The sequence below is a fragment of the Phytophthora infestans genome, genomic scaffold (assembly GCF_000142945.1).
Source record: "Phytophthora infestans T30-4 supercont1.18 genomic scaffold, whole genome shotgun sequence".
Taxonomy (NCBI): Eukaryota; Oomycota; class Peronosporomycetes; order Peronosporales; family Peronosporaceae; genus Phytophthora; species Phytophthora infestans.
The window spans coordinates 1853604-1870307 of record NW_003303741.1 but is presented as its reverse complement, the minus strand read 5'-3'; the positions used below and the strand labels follow the sequence as shown (position 1 = coordinate 1870307).

Below are 16704 nucleotides of genomic sequence, written 5' to 3'. Positions count from 1 at the left end.
TGCAGCAAGACGCACATACACAAACACACACCACAACTTGTTGCAAGACATGCATTGGCCGGTCGCTTTTAAATCTACTTAAACACAAAACGAGTCACATACCAAGGTCTGCCACGTAGTTGCTTCCTTGGTTGGAGGGGGGGGGGGGAGTTGGTCCATCTAGGAGGGCCCTGGCCAGTTTAGGCCTTCTTCTGAAGTAGACTCTTGTCATTAGTGTTGCGTTTGGCAGCTTCCGTGACCTTGTCGAGCGCTTGGCTGGAAGTGTCCATGGCGACGATGGTGGCTTTGGCTGCGACCATATTGGGGTCCGGGATACCCTGAACACACGAGAAGCTCACAAGAGCGACCACGAGCAGCGAAGCGACGGAGAGCAGGCGAACCATGGCGGCGGTTTCTCAGTGACAAGTGTTGCGGTGAGGCTGAGGGCGGTGGACTCGGAATGGGCGTGGCGAAGCAGCTTTGGCTTTGGCTCCTCTGTTGAACGTGCTCTGTCCTTCTGAAACTCATGGCTTTCCATGCTGTTGGCAACGGATGTGCCACTGGTAGTCAGATCGAGCAGAAAAGGTAGAAAACCCTGTGACAATCGATTGACCAGCGATTTCCTCGATCATTTCTTAAGAAACCAAAAGCCAATCGTTTGTGTTCTTGAAACTCGGCCGACTTCAGATCTTATTTCCTTCGATATAACAAGTGTTACAATTAGCAAATATTTGGGATGAATACGGTACCCGTCAAGTATCGTTGAGCTTTGCCTTCCCCGGTTTTTGGCCGCCATCCGGTTCCAGGCAAGGAATCGATCCTTGCTTTGCCGCTTCATAAGCTATTATACATTGCATGGAGTCTACTTCGTACGAGAGAGATCCGACGTTTGCGAACACTGGGTGCTTCCTGAAATCACTTTTTATTTTAATACTAAGTACGGTACGCGTATTCGTCCATGTTATGCTGCATTTACGCGGCGATTTTGCGAAGAAAAATAATACACAAGCAATTTCTCGTCCTGTTGCTAATTCAAGACAAGCCACAGTGTGCATAAGATTTGTTAAAACCTCTAGCGTATAATATCAAGTCGTCATTCAAGATCATCATGGAGGAAAACAGGGGACCAGTTTGATCCCCTGTTATTGATCATCAAACTCGGTTAATTTCAAGGACGACCTTAGCGTCCAGATTTCCCAGATTGAAAAAATACTCAGAAATCTGAGTCTCCATGCTAGGGGGCCAGGTTTCGCCCAGGTTTCCTTATAGAGAACGGAATCAGATTTGGTAATTTACATTCGGGAACTTAAATGACCAAATCAGGTATTTTCCAGGTATAAGACCTGGGATACTCATGTGTGCACGACTTAGGCTAAAGTGGAAATGATCGTGGGCAGTCGACGTCGGAACTCACCGCAACCAATCGTTTTCTTCACCGTTTACCCAGGTATTTTACAGGTTTTAAAACCTGGGTAAATCATGTGTGCGCTACTTAGAAAAATTCTAGAGTGATGGCCGCTGCGGTGTGTCGGCGTTCACGCTCATGGTGGCGTACCACGAATGTACCATTATCGACTTCTGCACCATATAGTCATTGTCCAGGTTTTGCCCAAGAATTGACCACGTATTAAAATCGTTAGTGTTTGCATGCATGTTGCACTGACGGATATGCACGAATAACTAGCGCGGCCTCAACTTCATGACTGCGTGCAGCATCTCTCACCTCAGCTTCGTAATACCAGCTGGGGACACATCGCTGGGGGATTCGATGCTCACTCAAGTCCAGAAAAACCGGCACACAAACACACCGCAACTGTCACTGTCCGTTTGCACCGGCTCGGTTACTTCCAAAGCTTCGTAGGAATCGTCACGTAGAGGCCCAGTACGGATTTTTTTAGCCATCTTCTGCAACCGTTTCTTGTTTCTCTTACCGCCCATGCTGTCGTACATCTTGATAACATTGGTGTCTCGGTCAACCACGAGGCATCCCCAATGCGTGCCACCAAAAATTGATAGGAAGAATCACGAATTGGTGCGAGGCAACACTTTCACCAACTTTGTCGAGCGTGCTTGTAGAGATACGACTTTTGGTGGCCTTTGGTTGGGTTCCATTCCTGGCATCTTTGGCTTTTTTGGGGGCGGAATGACGACTGTACAATTATTCTTGTACCGTGCGAGACAAACCGCAAAAGCACGCATGGCGTTATCGTTTAGCCAAGCGACATCTCGAAAGCAAAAGAGATTGTTGTACGTCAGGTCGAATCCGAACCCAACCAGCGGTGTATACGGCCAACACTCCAGTATCTTTCCCATTATAATACCCGCTGAAGCGGGGTCACTGACCGCGGGTTTAACAGTGCTATTCAACCAGGTACAACAAAGAACAGCATTGCGACAAGTATCTTGTAGCCCCCACAAGGATTTCATAGCTTCCAGTTGCTCTCTGGTGAACTGACCAACTTTTTCAATTGACACCACGTAATTCTCAATGCTGCCCATTCGTTCACCGTCACTGTCCAACTCAACTTCTTCATCTAGCGCCAATCCGCCCCTCAGCTTATCCAACGCATCATCAACAAGCGATTCGACTAGCCGGAATCGCACTCGATCTGGCACGTAATCTCCGTCACCTTCCCTCACCATTCTTGTTGACTGGAAAGGTAGTAAGGAAAGACCCAACTTCGCGAACTCCAGGTATGATCATCCATAGAGTAGACACCACATCGCAGACGTCGTTGTCTCTTAAAAGAGCGCGTAGTTTCATCCCGTTATTGTACTCTTTTAGTGCTAACGCCGCCTTCACTTTCATCGCCGTACTATTCATATGAGGTCGCCCGGCCCTTCTGACCTTACCATTCAGCTTGATTTTTGGTGGTTGGGCTGCGGTCGTAGACATCTCTGCTGCTTGAGTCGCAGGACCAGCCACTGAATCGGCGGTACGTCGTCGGAATCATCCTTGGTAGCCGCATTCGCATCGCTAGCCTCAGTATCTTGCTGTTGTTCAGAATCCACCCCTGCTCCACTTTCACCTGCTCCTCCATCCGAGTTGTCATCATCATGTCTATTGTCACCGTCTCGATTGGGGGCAGAATGCTCTGCCGTGGGTTGTCCATTCCTCAGATTGTACCACCATTGATCCAACTGCGACATCGCACTAGCGAAGGCATCGTCTTCGAACCTCACAAGCTCACCACTGATGCGACTAAGTGCCTGCTGTGCACGTCTGTATTTCTCCGCTTCACCCAACCTTCCACCAGCAGCTTGTGAATGGGCTTTGTATATCTTAGCCACAAACGGTGCCGCCACCTCTGTCAACTCCTGTTGCGAGAGCCTGCTTTGACCAAACCACCTGCAAAACACATACCTGGCTAATACATGATGAAAACATGGCCAATACCTGGACGCAAAGTCGACATACCTTGGCGCAATTGTCGAGAACGGGATAATGAATGGGTTGCCACAGCGCTTTCGGTACATCATGGCGTGTCTGCAGGGAAGCTTCATGGTCTGAGCAAACTCACAGTCGCACAAGTAACCCTCTTTCTCGATAAGATACTCACGTTGACCACCGCTGACAGTGACAGTAGTGCCATTGTCGGTAAACGTGTAGTTGTTAGCAACAGCAGCATCCGTAGCAACATCGTATTGAGCCTTGATCGCTGATGCCACCCAACGTGTTGTCTTTCCCAGCGCTACATTCATTTCTTCTGAGTAGGATACGTCCCGTAAGGTGCCAGGCATCTCGACCTTGGACCGATAGTCTTCCTCTTTGCGTCGCTGGTAGTCCAAAAGCACCTTCAAACTAGCTCTCATTGTAAAGTGGCCTTTGAGATGCCGTTTGAGCTTACCAAATAGGCTCTCCACGCGGTTGTTGGTGTGATTTCCGAAGTGAGGCAGATCAACGCGATACGCCATCACCCACATCTCGCAGCAGTCGTTCTAGTTTTTGTCAAAGTACTCCCACAGATCGGTGCGATCATCTCGGCAAGCGAGGCTCTTAAACTCTTCACGGTGCATATGGTAGTCTTCCTCTGTCCTGGAGTAAGTCATGTTGGTGATGGCGTGTTTCATCTGCGCTAAACATCCTCGTCGTAAGCACCGTATGACTTAGATTTTCTGATAGTCTCATGCAACCACTTGATCACGTGAAAGTGGCAATACAGCACCCGAGCTTCGGGAAGCTTCTTGCGAACCACCTCGACTTCGCGCATGTCCTTGTCGACGATCACAATACGGACGAACCGCCAGTGTTCGTTCGCACGCTTGAAATGATCCAAGCACTTGGCCATATGCCAGTCACCGTTCGTTTCGATTAACGAATACTGGACAGGCTGGCCTTGGCCAAACTGGTCCATACCAACCATCGTAAAAAGCTGGTAGTTGTACCTAACCATACACAAAGTCTGGTCAAAACCTGGTCATACCTGGGGAAAACCTGTCCAATTACTACCATGCAACTTACTGATTGGTTTTGTGCGTACAGTCCATTTGAATCACCTCGGGGAAGTTGTCCAACATCGCACGCATATGCCCACTAGTGAAGGAAAGCACACCGGTATCTCCACGTGCACTTTCGTGCACCGAAGAAACATTTGCCGATGACTCTGTTGAAGTCCATAATCATCTCAGCCACGGCATCGTTATCAGACAACTCCACACCTGCGAATGCATCAAGTTAGAGGGGAACAAGAAGACAAGACATGTAATCAAACCAAACATTTACCTTGCTTACGCAGCCGGCGAAGTAGATTGTGCACATCATCCATGGAGACTCGGTGCTTTGAGTTCTCTCGAATGTAGTTGTACACGCTTGTTGTCCCGGCTTCGGATTTAACCAGCAGCTCAATACCTGGCATCAAAGGTGAGTCCGCCGGAACCTGGCGAATACCTGGATAAGACCTGTAAATGTCTTCGGAGACACGATGATTATGGGCGTACACTTCACGCTTCATCACAACGCCCCACTGACCGTCACTACGCTTGGTAGCTTAAGCCAGCATCTGAAACGGACAATCGGTAGTACTCAGCTTGTGTGACGTCCGCTTTCCCGTTGATCTGTCACGTTCGGACCACCCATGCGTACAGATAAACTTGCGCTGATAAGGTTCCATCTCTGCAGGGACGAGAGGCAACTCTGAGTCAGGAAGCCCTTGGTACCTCACTTGGCGCCGAAGATCAGCGTTCCTGCGGGCTACATTGATCACCTCTTTCACCACGATTTTTTGGCGCGTCGCCTCCATGTACTCCTTGAGAGACTGCTCCAGCGAGGCCCACGAATCATGATGCGCCTTAAATACAGGGACCTGAACCAGCTCTTCTTCTTCGACATCGGAGACGGTTCTTTTCTTTCCTTGACGACGCTTTCTCGTTGGTTCCGTCTCCACTTCATCTTCTTCCACTTCACCCTCTTCCCCTTCGCCCGAAGCGACCTTCTCCTCCTCTGCATCCTCTTCATCTTTCACCGAATCGTCCTCTTCATCGCCCGTAGTCTTCTTTGCTTCACTCGACGTGTCCACACCTCTTTGCCCTTCCTCACCATCTCCTCCTTCATCTGCGACGTCTTCTGTTGCCTCCTCCACTCGCTCTTGAGCATTGCTGTCCTCTGCTACTTCGGTTGGACTAGGGCGAGATGTCTCCATGATTTCTCTGGCGTGTGCTCTCTCTGAGCGCGTACGCGCCGCACGCAAGAGAGCGAGGTGCGTGGGGGGGGGGGCTGCCACGGGTCTCCCTAACTGGTGGCTAGGAATCAAAAGAAGAAAATGAGAGTAATTTAAACCGTAAAAACTCTACCTGGACAATACCTGCCGGTATACCTGGACAATACCTGAGTGATAAAACACGGACAAGTTCCCGACGCTATGACTACCGAAGGGTTCGTATGAAGCAGAAATACATGTGCTCTACCACGGAATTGTGGGCTCTAGTCGAAGTTTTCATGGGCCGAGCTACATGTATGTTGAACCAAAAACCGACCCAATCGGCTCAACACTTGAGTTCACTAAGCCTTACATTAGGTACGATATCGGACGTAAATGGAGCGGAAGGGTACCATCCGTAACTTAGGCCAGCATCGGCAAATTTGACCGGAGATTCACAATTATGGTCGAAATGGAGACGGCAATAATAGTGGTTGTCAATTGTGCAGCAGCAAGAAGATTTTTTTTTTTCATGCACTTGAGCAGCAACATCAACAGCCAATCAGAGTCGACCCAATTGACCACCCCAAATTGAAGTTGCAGCAAGTTTTAAATTTTTGCCGTGTTTCCTTTCTTAACATCGACAAGTTAGAGAGAAATGCCTCGCTTGTCGGCCCGTGGGAAGAAGATACGTGAGCTGTACCGAATCCTAGAGAGGCGGGGAGTTGCAGCAGTTAGCCGAGAACTCCTGAGTGACCCTGACTCTTCAGCAGACGAGCTAGATGCGCATTGGCAGTCGGAGTATGATCTCTTGCTGTCATCGCGTTACGTTGATCGGCCCAACAAGTATCGTCGGCGTAGTGATCGATGGCGTAAGTTGCTCTATGACCACGATTACATGAACGCCACGGAGTTTCACGACCATTTTCGACTTGACCGAGACGTTTTCTTTCGCCTAGTGGCACTAGTGAAGCATGATTCTGCGTTCTGTTCGAAGGGGAGCAAGCCTTTTCGTGGTGGACCGGAGCTTCACATGCTAACGCTACTTAAGTTTCTCGGGACATACGGAAATGACAACACAGCCGTCAAATTGGGCCTCTTCCTTGGAATCGCGAGTGGGTCTGTCCACAACTACTTTTTCCGGGCTACGAATGTCGTCTTAAAGCTTGAACCCGTCACTATGGCATGGCCAAACGAAGAGGAGCGGGTTATGATATCGCTACGGATGCAGCAGAAATACGGTTTTGTAAACTGCGTTGGAATAACGGATGGGACGCTATTCCCGCTTGCAGCAAAGCCGCAACATCAAGGAGAAGATTATTTTAGCAGAAAAGCCTCGTATTCAGTCCACGGCTTGGTGACATGCGATGATGTTGGAAGAGTTCGAAGTCTCGTTGTTGGATGGCCCGGGTCCACCCACGACAACCGTGCTTGGATGAACAGCCCCTTGATCCTTAAGCGTGCGGACCACTTCAAACACAATGAATATGTGCTGGGGGATTCTGCATTCCAAGCATCATCCGTAATGATCCCTGCATTCAAAAATCCACCTAAGGCACAGATGAATCCTCGTCATACGTACTTCAACAAGCAGCTTGCGAAGGCTCGAATAAAAAGCGAGCACTGCATTGGACTGTTAAAGATGCGATTCCCATACTTGCGTGAAATTCGAGTAAAACTGGGCAAAAAGCGCAAACACATACGACGGTTAATTCGCCACGTGACTTGTGCAAGCATTCTTCACAACTTACTTATTGCTGAGCCCATTCCACACCAGTGGCAAAATGAACTTGAAAGGCAGATAACGGGTAGGCTCGACGACGACGACGAGTTGAACGAGCCCATCCCGGAAGGTGAGAATGGTGACAAACGCAGAAACCAACTTCTAGCGTACATGCTCGAGGTCCGAGACGAGAGGCAGCAGGAAATCAATTTCGTCTTTTGAGACGCCTTCGTCCAGTAGCTTCTTGCGTTCTCGGAGGAGCGTGACGCGCCGTTGCTGACGCCAATGCTCGGCTTCTTCCATGAGTTTGCTTGCTTGTGCATTTGCTTCACCAACCCGGGCGATCGCCAGTAGTTTTTCACTTTCCAGTTGTTTTTCTCTAGCCGAAAACTCTTTTTCTCGAAGATGAAGTTCTTGTTCGCGTACACCAAGCTCTGCATGCTGAAAGTCTCTCTGATGAACCAGCTGCGCTTCCTTCAGACGTAATAAAGCGGGTTGTGATGGTAAATCATCTTTTTGATACTTCTTTGTTTGAGGCACAGCTATTGATATTGGAACAGACTGGGGGCGATTTGGTTTCAGTCGGATTGCCTTGTCAGCATGTTCATTTGAAGCTCGATCACTTTCGCTGCTGGAACTGTTCCCGTCACTCTCAGTGTCATCTTTCCAATACCCCGGGTCCGTATTCAATAGCTGAGCTCGTGTACCAACGCGACTATTCATCGTGTCGTGAAGTTCGTAGTACTCTGGGCATATCTGCAGAATTTTGTCACGTAATGAGGTCTCATCCGTTATCCCTTGGCCAGAGCCATGCAAGAAATCTACCACGGACCGATAGCTGGATTCAAGACTAGCAATCTTGTTCGTTATATCTTTCGCAGTTCGAACAGTCTTGATTCCCTTTTGAGAAATTAAGCGCGAAATTTTCTGCGCCAGAGCAGTTTTATTCTCTCCGGATTGAGCGTCACCACCTCGATAGCGCTCATAATTGTCTCCGTCCGTCATCCAGTCAATCAGTACAGTTAGAGAACTAACATCTTCTGCTGGGCCATCGTTATGCCACATCACGCGCTTCTTGCCTGTCGAAACGGATGGTGTCATGCTCACAGCGAGCTTCACGAGAGCATTGTAACATCGTTTACCACATGCCGCTTGGTTAAACGATGTATCACCTCCAAACAAAACCAACATAGCAGCTAGACAAGCCGAATGCACGACTCGTTCGCATCCCGATCTGCTACAAATGCGAAATGAAGCTCCTCCTTCCGGTTTGGCCACTTTTTTGCAGTCTTTCCATCGACAAGCACCTGGTAATGCAGTCATAGGGACGCTTGTACGCTCTTCACACGTTGATGACTCTGGTGTAGTTGCTGGCTCCGTTGAAATTGGTGAAATAGTGGTTGTTTCTGTTGTAGACGAGCTGCAGAATTCGGCGCCAGTGCTCCTCAATACCGGTTGTGCATCACCATCGTCGTTATCGCTATCACTGCTGAGGATTTCACGAATTCTGTCCAGTTGGGCCTTCTTACCTGTCGATAGTCGCCTACACATCAGCTCCTGAATGCCAATCTGCGGCGTCTGATCCGCGCGTGAAAACTCAAATGGTAACAGCGGGTGTGCAGCAACGGTTTGATCGTAATGGATCGTTGCAGGCGCGTCGTGATACTCATTGCTGTTAGTTCCGTTCAAAGTGGAGGCCAAAAGCGTAGCCTCAGCTGTAGTGTCTCCGTCAATGTAATCGCAACTGGAGGTTGTAGACGGTGTGCTCGTATTCTTTCGTTTCGTACGAGAACTTTCCTGAGCGGCTTGCTTCTTGCTACAAGTGCGTTTCCTTCCAGAAGGTCGTGCACGCGACGTCCCACTCATCTGTGTGCTGGGTCTTCAACACGTCGAAAGCGCGCGAAAAAAAAATGACTTGCTGCTGCAAGCCTAAAAGCACAACTTTTGTTGCAGATTGTCCAAAACGATTCTGACCAATCAGTGGTCTCGAAAAAAAATCTGACTTGCTGCAAGAAAAAAAAACTTCTTGCTGCTGCACAATTGACAACCACTAATGTTTTCGAAAGCTTAGGCTTATTAAAAGCGACTAAATAAAAGGAATTTGAACGTTGTTCACGCCGCTGCGAGCCACGCGGCACAGCGTCACCAGTTCATGTAGCAGAGAATCCGGGCGTAGCGTGCGTCGGGGCTGAGGACGTGGTAGAGACGCCGTCCTCCGATCCGCTGGCCGTGTTTCCAGAATTGCTGGCAGCGCTTGTCGAGGGCGCGGCCGTAATGTCCGTCGTGCCACTCGTCGAGCTGTTAGTTGTGGTCTGAGTTGAGGGAGTGGTGATGGCGGAGCAATCGTACGAGCCATCAGTGGCGTTATTGTAGCTGTAGCAGGCTTCCAGTGCGGCGCTGGCAGCGGTCTGTGCGCAGTCAAGCGAACTATCCGTTGCGCTATTGTAGCCCGCACAGACTTCCTCCGCCGCGCTAGCGGCCGCATCTGCAGCTGCGCTTGCCGTGGACTCAGTGCAATCCAAGGAAGCACTGTGCTCAGAGTTGTACGTGCTGCACGCCTCCTTGGCCGCGTTGGCAGCCGCCTGGTAGGCGTCTTCTGCAGCACTTGCAGCGTCGTGGTAGAACTCCTCAACGTTGCTGGCAGCATTGTCGATCCAACTCCCGGCAGCGTTGGCCGCATCTTGAGCAGCGCTGGCAATAGCGTTCGCGGCGTCTTCGGTAGCATTGGTAGCGTCTTGGATGATGTCGGCAGTCGCTGGATTAGTGACAGCAACGGCAGCGAGAGTTGTAAAAGTCAGGTACGAAGTGAAGCGAGCCATGATGGTCGATGTGTCAGTTGAGACGGCAGTGGTCGAAAGTAAATTGAGTAGTGATCGATCTGTGTGATCGCGAAAACGGTATCGAGCCGTCTCAGCTGGGGTGGCTTAGGACACTGCATCACCGACCTGAAACGTGTCCATCATGTACCCAAGCGACTTAAATAAGCTAAAAGGCCTATCCATGAGAGAGACGTTCAAGTTTACTTAGACAAGCAAGTCGCTGCAGTGGAGATAATCAAGAGCTGGAAGGGTACAGTACATGTGGTGACTCCAGTAATAAATAGAGTGCCCCAATGGTATTGAAGCATGACTTGATCGCGTTCAGAAAAGAAGTTCTGCTTTACAGTAAACATGGAATCGCGACTCTTATGGGTTGCTGCTCAGCCACACACGCAGTAATTGGCACCTGAAAATCATGTTGTACATGTAGCTAGCTGGATTTTTTAAAGGCAAGACCAAGTTGACGCCAACCGCGCAAGAAAAGTAGTACCTGTGGTCGTACTTAGTCGAGATGTTGTGTTACATTTGCCATTTTGAAGTTGAAAAGGTGTACATCGGAGCGCCTACGCTCTATACATGAAAACAAAGCGGTACGGCGGTAGTGCCCGCACTCGAGTTAGACATAATTTTGATTGGTCATTTAGATATCATACATTGTGTTTCGGCACATCACTGTCAGAACACTGTGTCAGCGTAGCACATTTTGTGCCTGGCAGCCTACCAGTCATAGAACAATTCATACAGAAGTCAGCTATGTATTGCTGTCGTTGTTAGGGCATACGTATGCGCTGCTGCTGTCGTCGCCAACGTTGATCAGAGGATCATCCGCTCGCTGAGTTATTCGGAGAGTCGTGCGATTCAGAGTACGCCATTTTTTCAAGCTACTGTAGTTGGTCGTTTTACCGGGCAAAGTAATGCCAGAGATAACCAAAGTGCACGGTGCTGACCTCTGCCGATTGGTTCGTCCACAAGCTGGATCGAATTCTTGGCATCACTTCACATCTGAATATACCGTAGGCGAATCTTCGAGCGAGCTTCTACCATTACGATTCACCTCGCCCCTCATATATGTTAGCTATTCTCCCCCCCCTCCTTTCTGGGTATGCTCCAATTTAGCCTCTTCCGATTTTATTAGCTCAGAAGTAAGATTAAAGTATGCGTGGACTATTTCCTGGCTGAAGCTCTCAAGCAAAACGTCGTGACTTACGAGGTTGGTAACAGAGGTACTAAAATAAGGTACAGTAAATGCTCTTACTTCCAGTATCGTGGTCCGACCATATCCTAGGATTTGATATATTTTATAAAGGTAACACTACAAATTTAACTGAGAAGCAAGGAGAATAATATCCTCCACATCTACATCTGATCTGTTGCTTGTGAAATCGGTATATTTGCTTCTTTCATCTACGGTATTAAAGATAATGCCCGTGTGGCGGAAGCAGCCCTCAATTATACGCTTACCTTTCAATTCATTCCAGATTCCATTGCTCCATTGCATTGCCTCCAACTGGTCCACGGCGCACACCGTACTATCAGCCTCAACACCGTTCTTAATCTTGTCGTATACCCACCGAAGCTGCTTCCTTCTGTACGCCATTTTAAAGGATGCGATGATGCCAGCGTCCATAGGTTGTAGGAACGCAGTAGTATTGGGGGGAAGAAACTCCACTCGAATATTGGTGCACACAAAATCCCCTAGTTTGTGTGAAGAGGCATTGTCGAGAAGCAGGAGGATATGACGCCCACACCCTCGCATATCCCTGGCTAAATTGAGTAACCACTCCCTGAAGATGACGCCTGTCATCCACGCCTTCTTATTAGGGCGGTAGCTAAAGCCGAGCTCCTCCGCCGTGCGTTTCTTAAAACAGTGAGGATTCTTGGCGTGCCCCAGATAGAGCTCCGGCAGCTTGTCAGTCCCGTCCGTGTTTTTAGTTAAAGCGAGGGTGATTCTTGTCTTCTTTTTTTTGGTGTCGCGGGCTCCCTTAGTACAAATTGAGCGGGCCGGAGCCGTGGCGTAACAAAGCCCCGTCTCATCCATGTTGTAGATATCCTTAGGTTCCTACAGGTCAGCAATCGCTTGAAGTCGCTGGCGGCCTAGGGCAACCGCTACAGGATCTGCAGATCGAGCTTCACCAGGCAGCCTTCGACTCTTCAGTCGGTGCCTTCGCTCAAAAGCGGTTAGCCACCCATCCGAAAAGGTCAGGTCCCACATATTACACAAATCTTTCTGAATATCTCGAGCTTTCATCTTAAACAATTCGCGAGAAAGACACACACCTATAACTACAGCCTTCATAATCCAGTCCTGTAGCAATTTCTCCAGCGCAGGCGACGTCACGTATCGTGGCTTACGCCTCTTGTCATTGTGGTGTAGCGGGATCAGCAAAATCTGCGAGATTGCCGGATCCAGCTTACCAACTGCACCCAGACACCGACTAACGGAGGGGGTCCCCCGATGATCCGTGTTCTGCTGAACTTTCCTCACCTTGTGTACCCGTCGGTAGGGCGGGATCTTGCTCTCTCGGTAACTTCCGAAGAGTTCAAGTGGTGAAGCTTGAGCGTCTTGGCGAGACGTGGAGATGGGGTGGAGCAGCAGTGGAAAATCTTCACTCTGCGTCCGTGGATGGTTCCGAATCCTAAGCGAATATTCGAGCTTATGGATCCGGGGCCTAGATCGTGGATCTGGCCGTAGGGTTGCCTTGCGGGTGTGTTCCCTTGCCTTTGTAGTTCCTTTGCGTCGTACTTGCCGCCTCCTGTGACGGGATCTTGAAAGTTGAGAACCTCTAGGGTGTAACCGACCAAGTAGTAAATTCGGTTAACCTGTCGGATCTGCACAAGTAAAGGAAAAGCTCACTAGGTTGTAGGATCTGGCCAATGTATTATCCAGTTATCACTACCAACACTAGATTCGCAATTCCCAACCTTCTCGGAGCTCGTACGGCCAATGTAGTTCCGGTTCTTGAGGGCAGGAAGGCACTTGCGTGTTACTGTGCAAATTGAGGACTGTATTGATATTTAAGCCTATACCTGCCTGGGTTTCTGCCTTCTATGTCTTTCATCTGCTAAATCCCTTACCAGGCTCGGCTGCATGTCCCTTCTTCCCTTGACCCATCATCCCAGCTGTATTATCTTCAGATCCACCGGATCCATGACGTAATCATCATGGTCACCCTATTATGGGTACACTCATCCGGATCCAGGTCGCTTGGATCCACTTCACTGTAAGTTTGCACTCGTCGTCGATCTGAGCTCTCCCATCATCCAACATCATCTCGCAACCGTCTGTGATCTCCATTGTCCCACGAAAGTTCGAGATCCACTGTATCCATCATCCCTATACCCTGGATCCAGGTCCCTCCAGGCGGGATCCTCCCTCCTTGGATCCGAACTCGGAAGTATGGGATCCGGGGTACCTCGCGGTGGATCTTGACTCTTCATTAGCCGTGGCTACTAGATCCACCTTCAGAGGGCACCGACCATCCTTCCCTCATAGGATCCACACTCGATCCACTCTTGTATAGTATATCCCATATCCATCTTAGTGAATCCAGGTAAGGGTGGATCCGAGGTAAGTCTTGGTGGATCTTGCCTTCTCGTACGTCGCTCATATCAGATCCATCGTCATTCCATACGGGGTGCTGCTCGCCATGGCTAATCCACCACAGGCAACTTGCATTCGTGCCAGCCAACCCAAATCCTCTCTAATCACTTGAAATTGTCACTGATTCGGGATAGTGACCCCGCGTCAGGCCCATTCTCTTACTTCTGAAAAAGCACTTCACCACATCATCGCCGTAGCCTTCGCTCATGATCTTGGTTGCGTTTGGCAGGATGTCGGAGACTGTAGTTTGTGGTGGTACTCGCTTTAGCTTGTACTCTGCATTTGCCCGTGTACCCAGCTCTTCTTGCGTCATGTTGGGGAAATCAGCTGCCTTTTGGATAAGCCCACGCTTCAGCTGTATCTTCATCCACCTCCCCATGACTAGATGTGCTGCTCGTTGCGGGCTCTGTTGTGTGAAGTGCGAGCTTTGCGTGGAGCGAGCAGATTAAATGACTGGCGCCGAGAGACCCCTTTCAGAGGCCCAATCAATTTTTTTCCTCTTTAAAAGGTATTCATCATCGAAAATTTCAGGGAATTAGTTTATACCAGTACCGGAATAGGACTAATATACTGTAGTACTTCAAGTACAAGGGGAGGGGGTATGCATGCGAAACGCATCACTGTTAATACCTGACGTAATGAAAAATATCATTTGACTGTTTTTCGGTCTGGTTGCACCGCTTGTGTTAATATTGCTTGGCACCGCTATGGTAGCCCTAAAAAAAGAATGGTTTCCGATCTATCTTGTAAATAAGTGCGTTACGGATACTTTAATTAATTTTCCATGCGCGTTTCTTTGACTGCAAATGCTAATTGCGCGCCCTACGCCAAAATTCATGCGCAATAGCGCAAATTTGTGATAGAGTTAGATTAAGTTAGAATCCATTTAAGTACGATATATCAGCAGGGTACTGCATTCAAAAAAGGTACAAAACATCCTTTTGAAGTTATCAAAAGTACCTCTTGAAAAAAAAGGAAAATCTACTACAGTAATGCACACCGTTTTCGCGCCCTTCGACCTTTGATAAACTTCCCGATGTGATGATTCTGAATCCAAATGAGCAATGGTTTGTAAGCTTAAATCTTTAAATCTGATTTATTTGCAAATCCTATATGGTTCACCCCCGCGAAAACAGGGTGCAGTACTGTAGTGGGGACCTATCAGATTACCTTCGGATGTAAAAGACGGTGCCCCAATCTTGATGGACATACAAAAGATCAGCATACTCGCCACTCCCCTTTTTCAATTCTCGGGATTCCCTCTTTTCGATCAAAGGGGCACGCTTTTGAAAGTACCCCCCCCCCGCGCCCTGCGGACACGCCAGTTCAATCTTTGTTTCAAATACAGGAAATTTGACGTTTTGGTTGTTCAATGAGTCACTCGCATACAAATTTCCTTGCTAATTTGAGATCGCATTGAAATGAATTACATTGTAGATCTCAGGCCAAGTCAAAGCAGATTTACGCAATAAGAAATAGACATTTTACAAACATGTAGAGCGTACAAATTTGACTTGGGCTTGCGACATCATCGTTTTTGATCAATTGATTATCCTCAACTCTCGCCCTCGATTAAAAGTGATTATTCTTTTCCACCAGATTTTACGTGCTAATTGCCTTTCATTCCATGGATCGATCTTTGTAGTAAGCGTGCATTGGTAGGTAAGATAGTATTGTAGGTCATGAATAGCTACCGAGGACAACTCAGGACGATCGGTTAGAACCACCAAGTACTTCGACTGCTCAAATAACGCAGACTACGTCTAGCTGTTCTAGTCAATTATCTGTCATTTTTGCTTATCCTCTCAAGCACCAACACGAGCACCCAGTAGCACTCGAAAATCCTCACGAATATGGTTCGTCCTATCACTTTTATCGCACTTATTGCTGTAGCTGTCGCAACTCCCGCTTCGGCCGCAGCCGATGTGATCGGCGACGCAGTTGATGCTGTCGGGGATGCAGTAGAAGATGCCTACGACACCACAGCCAGTTGGGTGGATGGTGCGGCCGACACCGTGGGTGACACAGCTGAAGATGTCTACGATTCAACCTCAAGCTGGGTCGATGATGCTGCGGATACCGTCGGAAGCGCTGCCGAAGACGTGTACGACACTGTTTCCAGTGCCACGGGCTCCATAAATGACGACGTTTCTTCCGCACAATCGAACGTTGCGACGGTGACTTCGGCAACCATCTTGGCCTTTATTGTGCTAGCTGCTATCATCTGATAAGCTGCGTATGCTTTCCAGTTGCAAGACAGACTCGACGATGATTTATTTTCAGACACGTATCGTCAGTAAAGAAATCCAATCCAATGCTTCGCCGATTCTTGTTTTCCGTGTGAGTTGGGCGTATACTGTAAAATGCTTGAGTGATATTGAGAGACTCTAAAATCGTCAAAAGCTTAGGTGGGGGTTATAGTTTGTCTCTTGGTACTGGTACAAGACCAGCCGATGTCACCAAAACATGAACCATCGCAAGAGCGATCAAATGTTTAAAGCACAGTACTGCTGTCTAGCAGCAGATAGAGCGCTTCGGAAGCTACCGGAGGCGTGGATAGGGACGGCAGCGCTATTTGGAGGCTGGCGTGCTTGTTTGTGAGCGTAACTATTAATACTACTGTACGAAGTGCCTGCCTTCAAGGCAGTGCCTGGACCGAAGGAAGCTCGTACTGAGCACAGAAACTGGATATACCCTTTTAATAGACTGCTTTGTGCCGAGTCCACGCACATGGTCTATCATTTTATGGGAGAGGTTTGGTGCACGGAGCTTGGACGATTTTTTGTAGTCATAGAAATACTTCGCGGATTAAAAGACTCCAACGGGGAAAGGAATGATACCTTTCAGTTCCGAACTGAGAAAACCGTCGAAGGTCTGAGATGTCAATGACAGAGCCGCAGAATTCCATGGAAGCGCCATTTGCGCGAGCACAATGTGATCGCAAGC

At 48.7% G+C, this 16704-nt stretch overlaps 6 protein-coding genes across 6 annotated transcripts; 1 reads left to right on the top strand and 5 right to left on the bottom strand.

Moving 5' to 3' along the window:
- Window positions 1-35: 35 nt before the first annotated feature.
- Window positions 36-1917, bottom strand: PITG_10552 (uncharacterized protein; the record flags this gene model as incomplete). Its single annotated transcript, XM_002902281.1, has 4 exons — window positions 36-518; window positions 830-888; window positions 1193-1241; window positions 1788-1917. 4 exons carry the CDS (start codon window positions 1915-1917, stop codon window positions 211-213), a joined length of 546 nt encoding a protein of 181 aa, XP_002902327.1.
- Window positions 1918-6273: 4356 nt separating this feature from the next.
- PITG_10549 (uncharacterized protein) lies at window positions 6274-7472 on the top strand (the record flags this gene model as incomplete). The annotated part of the gene is made up of 2 exons (XM_002902280.1): window positions 6274-7342; window positions 7447-7472. 2 exons carry the CDS (start codon window positions 6274-6276, stop codon window positions 7470-7472), a joined length of 1095 nt encoding a protein of 364 aa, XP_002902326.1.
- Window positions 7473-7500: 28 nt separating this feature from the next.
- On the bottom strand, window positions 7501-8529 carry PITG_10548 (uncharacterized protein; the record flags this gene model as incomplete). The annotated part of the gene is made up of 3 exons (XM_002902279.1): window positions 7501-7880; window positions 7962-8412; window positions 8458-8529. 3 exons carry the CDS (start codon window positions 8527-8529, stop codon window positions 7501-7503), a joined length of 903 nt encoding a protein of 300 aa, XP_002902325.1.
- A 151-nt stretch (window positions 8530-8680) lies between these two features.
- On the bottom strand, window positions 8681-9204 carry PITG_10547 (uncharacterized protein; the record flags this gene model as incomplete). Its single annotated transcript, XM_002902278.1, has 3 exons — window positions 8681-8758; window positions 8791-8867; window positions 9126-9204. 3 exons carry the CDS (start codon window positions 9202-9204, stop codon window positions 8681-8683), a joined length of 234 nt encoding a protein of 77 aa, XP_002902324.1.
- A 284-nt stretch (window positions 9205-9488) lies between these two features.
- PITG_10546 (uncharacterized protein) lies at window positions 9489-10157 on the bottom strand (the record flags this gene model as incomplete). The annotated part of the gene is made up of 1 exon (XM_002902277.1): window positions 9489-10157. The coding sequence occupies one exon, from the start codon at window positions 10155-10157 to the stop codon at window positions 9489-9491; it is 669 nt and encodes a 222-aa protein (XP_002902323.1).
- Window positions 10158-11153: 996 nt separating this feature from the next.
- PITG_10545 (uncharacterized protein) lies at window positions 11154-11784 on the bottom strand (the record flags this gene model as incomplete). The annotated part of the gene is made up of 2 exons (XM_002902276.1): window positions 11154-11194; window positions 11619-11784. 2 exons carry the CDS (start codon window positions 11782-11784, stop codon window positions 11154-11156), a joined length of 207 nt encoding a protein of 68 aa, XP_002902322.1.
- Window positions 11785-16704: the final 4920 nt, after the last annotated feature.